This window comes from Theropithecus gelada, chromosome 16 (genome assembly GCF_003255815.1).
Source record: "Theropithecus gelada isolate Dixy chromosome 16, Tgel_1.0, whole genome shotgun sequence".
In the NCBI taxonomy this organism is placed as follows: Eukaryota; Metazoa; Chordata; class Mammalia; order Primates; family Cercopithecidae; genus Theropithecus; species Theropithecus gelada.
Window position 1 is genome coordinate 35,186,735 of NC_037684.1, and position 6,000 is coordinate 35,192,734.

General features: G+C 41.3%; 1 protein-coding gene across 1 annotated transcript in view; it reads left to right on the forward strand.

Annotated features, from left to right (window-relative positions):
* Positions 1–6,000, forward strand: part of LOC112610129 (leucine-rich repeat-containing protein 37A3-like) — a 135,485-nt gene that overhangs the window by 28,290 nt on the left and 101,195 nt on the right. The window contains exons 9-10 of the mRNA XM_025363470.1: positions 3,355–3,473; positions 5,402–5,994. Of these exons, the coding sequence (XP_025219255.1) occupies positions 3,355–3,473; positions 5,402–5,994 (712 nt within the window). The remainder of the gene's footprint in view (positions 1–3,354; positions 3,474–5,401; positions 5,995–6,000) is intronic.

Genomic DNA, 6,000 nt, shown 5'->3' on the forward strand with positions numbered 1-6,000 from the left:
TTGTCAGGTCACTTTCTTATCTTCTCCAGGCTGTCAGATCTGTTTTACTGCTCTAGCCGCACTTCCCTCAGCCTCTTGCAGCATCTTTCCTGTCAGCTAGATCCCTTCTTCTCTGGATGAAGTCCTCTTCATCGACCAGCTTTCTCACTTGGTTCTCTAAGACAGTGAGGATCTGTCTGCTTTTTTCTTGACCATTAGTGGATAGGAAAAAAGCTCTCATTCTCTGTAACCATTTGTCACCGAGGCCATAAAGACATTGAACTAACTCCCTTATGGGAGTTCATTATTGGAAGTCTTTAGGAGTTTACACATTGATATACAAAGTAAGTAGGCCAGTGCATTTGAGTCTTGGCTCATGTGTAATGATCTTTAATGCATATTGAAAAAGTATTCTTAAGTAAGGATAACATACACCTCAGGTCATTTACAGTCTCAAAGGTTTGTCAATATACTTAAAACATTCCTGGGAACAGTTCTAGATTGAAGGAGACTAAAGAATCATAAACATTAAGTGCAATGTCTGATGTTTGACTGGATTCTGAATTTGTTTAAGCCATGTTATGACTGGGACATTGTGAAAATGTGTATATGGGCTACATAGTAGACAATGATAATATTAAGTTCCATTGGGTGATGATAGTATTCTGGTTATGTAGGAGAATGCCTTGGTTCTTAGGGGCTGCACACTGAAGTATTTAATGAAGGGTCATTATGTCTGCAACTGACTCTCAAATGGCTTGTCCAGAAAATGTATAGAGATACACACATGGAAAGCAAATGTGGCAAAGTATTAGCAACTGTTGATTCTAGATGAAAGTTATACAGGTGTTCATTATACCATTCAAAAAGGCTTCCCAGCCATCCTAAGGCTTAAAGGAAAAAAACAAAATGTTTAAAATAAAAAGTTGGGGGCAGGAAAATAATACAAAACCTCTGGGTTCGTGCCTGTAATCCCAGCACTTTGGGAGGCCAAGGAGAGAGGGTTGCTTGAGCTCAGGAGTTCAAGACCAGCCTGGACTACATGGTGAAACCCCATCTCTACAAAATATACAAACATTAGCCAGGCGTGGTGGCACACACCTGTAGTTCTAGCTACTCAGGAGGCTGAGGTGGGAGGATCACTTGAGCACAGGAGGTAGGGGCTGCAGTGAGCCGAGATTGCACCGCTGCACTCAGCCTGTGTAACAGAGCGAGACCCGGCCTCAAAACAAACAAAAGAAACACCTTTGTGTCAGAGTTAAGGTTGCTGTATAATAAAATGCTGGGGTACGGTTCTGGGTCCATTCCACATGAAGATCAAAGGCTTCCACTGGACCCAAAGGAATAATACTAGTCACTTGTGATTATTCCTCTGTAGGTTTGAAAGATGTGTCAGGCCAACTTATTGGATGCAGTTTTAATCTAAAACTCTATATACATTGTACCCCCAACTCATAGGCTTCATGTATCCATGAAACACTCTTCTGTCTCCACAGTCTTAATGTGGCCCTAATAAAGCCATCCTTTTGGAGGACTCAGAAAAGGCCCCCCACAACCTCTGCAAATAATAATTATAGTAGTTAACTGCTATTGAGCACTCACTGTGTGCCAGGCATTTTTCAGGGATTGATTCATTTAATCCTCAAAACTCATTAGAGGTAGGTACTGTTTTAATGACAAGGTCGAGGAACAGAGATGAAGCAATTTGCCCAAATTCACATTATTAGCGGAGCTGGGATTTAAGCCCAGTCTGGCTGTGGAATCTGTATTCTTAATGACCATGCTATACTCCCTGAGATTGACCTTTTACTCCAGTTACAGGGATTGTCTTTATCTCTCTGAAACTGCCCCCAATAAGCCATAACAATAAACTAATCAATCGTCTTGGTTATCTCTTCTGCCCAAATTTACATTTTGAAAAAAATTCAAACATGCCAGAAAGATGAAAGAATAGTACAGAATCCAATTGAAGATCAGGCACTGCATGTCATGTCTTCGTTTCCTTTAATCTAAAACATTCCTCTACTTTCTTTGATCTTTCATGACATTGGCATTTTTTAAGAGTCAAAGATCGTTGTCCTGTAAATTGTCCCACTATCTGGATTTGTCGGTTTCCTCATGATGAGATTCAAGTTCAGCATTTTTGGGAAAAATACTGCATATGTATCCTTCCTGCCTCGTAACCACAGGTGGCCTGTAATACTAAATTTGATCACTTGATTAAGGTGATCTTCCAGATCTCTCCATTGTAATTATTTTGCTGGGTGCAGTGGCTCACACTTGTAATCCTAGCACTGCGGAAGGCCAAGGTGGGAGGATTGCTTGAGTCCAGGAGTTCTACACCAGCCTGAGCAACATGGTGAAACCCTGTCACTACTAAAAATACAAAAAAAAAAAAAAAAAATTAGCTGGGCATGGTGGTGCAAGCCTATACTCCCAGCTACTGAGGGGGCTGAATTTGGAGGATGACTTGAGCCCAAGTCAAGGGGGATTGAGGTTTCAATGAGTTATAATTTTGCCACTGTATTTTAGCCTGGGCAAAAGAGTGAGACCTTGTCTCATAAAAAAAAAAATAATACTAATTTCCCCCTTGGTAATAAATAATCTGTGGGTTGGTACTTTGAGTTCAGTGAAGATCCTGTTCTCAAATGTCTTTTCACCCAAATGTGCATCAAGGATAATCCTTGTCTGAAAGAATTTTTATTAGATTGGTGGTTGCAAAGTGACACTTTGTAAAATTCTGTCATTCCTTCTACATATACTAGCTGGCATTATTTCATTGAAGAACTCCCCCTTTTTCTTTTTGAATATCACCCTTCATGGATTCTTCTTTATATTAACGATGTTGTAACTTTCTAATGTTGTTATTCTTTTGAATGGTCAGATTGTCCAGATTTGGCCAATGCTATCTCTGTTATTTTTTAACCCCACAATCCAGGTTAAACTAAGCTATTTTTAAAGCCCAGAGTAATTTACAGTATTTCCCACTCCCAACAGGAATTGAGAAAGGGCCTCCAGAAGTTGGGGACTTACTCAGATTCTTCTTAGAAGTCTACCTTCCTATATACTTTCAGCCCAAAGTGAGACTTTTGAGTTGGGAAGAGATACTTCTGAATTAAACTACTGATCAGTGTCACCCAATTCTAATCCCAACCACCTTTATTCTAGGCATACCATACTCACTGCCATGGTTACTGTTCGGCTGGGTACCCTTGCCCTCCTTCCTATTGGCCTTCTGGTTCCTACCCAACTGTCCAGTCCATAGGCTTCAGTAACACCTTTTTGCCCACCCCTGTGGTAGTGTTGGCCTGCCTCCTTTACCTACTCAAGTAACTGCTTTACCACTAATTTTTTGTTCTCTGTTTTCATCTATAGGATCTTACCTAGCCATATGGCCTGCTGCCTCTGCCAATTTAAAAACAGCATTGAGGCTGTCAGCAAGACAGTCAAGCTGCATTGCAACAGTGCATGTCTGACAAACACCATACGTTGTTGTGAGTCCAAATTGCCTGGTGATCAATTGTTACATTATTTTAAGTATTTGTTTTTAAACTTTTTATGTTTAATGATGATAAAATTTTATGATATTATTGCTTTTTTATTTACTCATTCAGAGTTAAACACCCTCAATTTCTGAACTATTCCCTTGCTGAGAGTCAGGTTCTCAGTTATGATTACAAAATTTAATAACAGAACTGTTCCATATGCACAAAGGACCAAAACAAAGGAATGGGAAGACTAGGGAGTAACAGTAACATCCACACACTGGGTACTGTGCCGTCTGCTTGGTGCTTTGCCTCCAGTGACAATTTATTCATATAGTGCAATGTAGTTTGTAAGCTGGTTTTATATCCATGAGGTCTCGAGTACTCTCGGCCTTGTAGGACAGATGTAGATCCGGTTTTGGTTTTTTGTTTTTACAATTTCATAAGAGTACAAGTGATGCTATTTTATTTGAAGCCTGAGAGCTTCTGGTTCCATAACCAGAAATTGCTGCCTAGCTCTTCTAATGGAATGGAGGGCTTTTCCATGTTTAGACCATCCAACGCTGAACTTGCTCTGAATTCAAACCTTTCCATTCACAGAACAAATGCGCAAGTGCTTTCAGGAGTGTTTCTGTAGATTAGGTTTATTAGCACCAACTACATGACTTCTAAAATGTGACTGCTTTCATGTCCAGATAGCTTGAATATAGGTACCTACCAGTGATGTGAGGTGGATGATGAATAATGCTTGGCTACATAAAGTCAGTGTTATTTTTCAAAACTTTTTTTTTTTTAAACAATTATATTATTCCCTTCTCCTGAAGAGGTGGGCAGAAAAGCATTGGTAATCTCCTTTTACAGATGAGGAAAAACAAGATAAGAGGTGCTGAGTGCTATAGCCTTGTGCCAGGTCTTCTGTCCCCAATTCTGGGTTCTCCCCCCAATTCTGGGTTCTCCTCAAGCCCATGTTTCTCCTTTCTCACAATCGTCTTCCTCTGACCGTCACCACCCAAAATACTTTTAATTCTGGAAAAGAAAGCCAGCTGCATACGGGCACACTTGACCTTCATGCAGTCAGAAGCTTTGGATGGTTCCCCATCCAGAATATTAGAGATGAAATGAAATCAAAGTAGGCATCTGATAACAGTTTCTTTTTCCCTTCTGCATTATAGGACCTCAAATAATGTTTATCCAGAAACTGCTGTCATACCATAGATTCATTGTACATTCAACAACATAGGCATATAATCTGGCAAATTAAAAAAACTCCTAACCTACCCCCTGAATCCCTGCCCAAATTTAAGAACTAGGGTGGACACAGTGTTTTTTCCATGCCACGTCTTCTGTGATGGGGCTGCGATATGTGGGAGCAGAGAATGGGGTGGGTGGGTGGAGCACGTGCCAGATGAGGATCTATCAGCAATGGGAGGGATCCTCCGCTTTAGCATCTCCACCCTGCTCCTCTCAGAGGACCGCCTTTCACTGCATTCAGCTGTGATGGTAGCAAGAACACGGGCACACTGAGCACGAGGAGAGAGGGAGCCTTTACTCTCTCTGCATATGAGGCAGGACAGCACAGCGTACAGAGCAGTCTGCAGAGAGGCCAGCTCATCAGGGAAGCAGTTGTCTTCCACCTTGGGCTTTGACTGAGCACAGGGCAACTGGCCCCTGGGGATCAATGGAATAATCCTAAGCAGAGTTACTCTATGTCACACTATGGAATGTTCCAAGTAGGTGGCCATGTTTTCAAAAGATGTCTTTTCTCCTTTTGTTGTTGCCATTTCATAGGTTTAGGATTGGGTGTGTGTTTCTCCTCTCTGAATGGCACTCGAATGTTTGCTGACTCCTACTCTGTGTGACTGGGGTGTACAGCTGTGGACTGATGCATGCCGTCCCGTCATCTTTCATGATCAAAGCAGTCTCTTCTTTTTTCACAGCTGAAGAACTGTCTGTAGGGAATCCAACAGGAGCATTCATGAAGGTGTTACAAGCCCGGTGGAAGCACACGAGCACTGAGCTGACTATTGAGCCGGAGGCGCCCTCAGACAGCAGTGACATCAACTTGTCAGGCTTTGGGAGTGAGCAGCTAGACACCAATGATGAGAATGAAGTTATCAGTGCACTAAGTTACATCTTGCCGTATTTCTCAGCGGTGAATCTAGATGTGAAATCAATGTTGTCACCGTTCATTAAACAGCTTTCTTCAAATGTGCAAGATGGAGATAGGCCCCTGGGTATTTTGAAAAACAATATAAAGAGCCCCTCTCTTCAACCTGCATCTGACAACCCAACTTATGAAATTTATGAAAATAAATTGAGAAAGCTATACTTGCTGGAAAATATGTTAGATGCAGAAATACAGGAAAAAATCGATGAAGTTAAAAGGGAAGAAAAAACTGCCATGCTTATGCAGACCAGCCTTCTAGGTAACAAATTTAAACGCCAAATATTTGAAAAGAAATTAGAAACTGTCCAACCACAGGAAAACAGCCTGGCAAAGATTCAAAGTGTAGGCAACAACCTGCAGAGAGTGAAC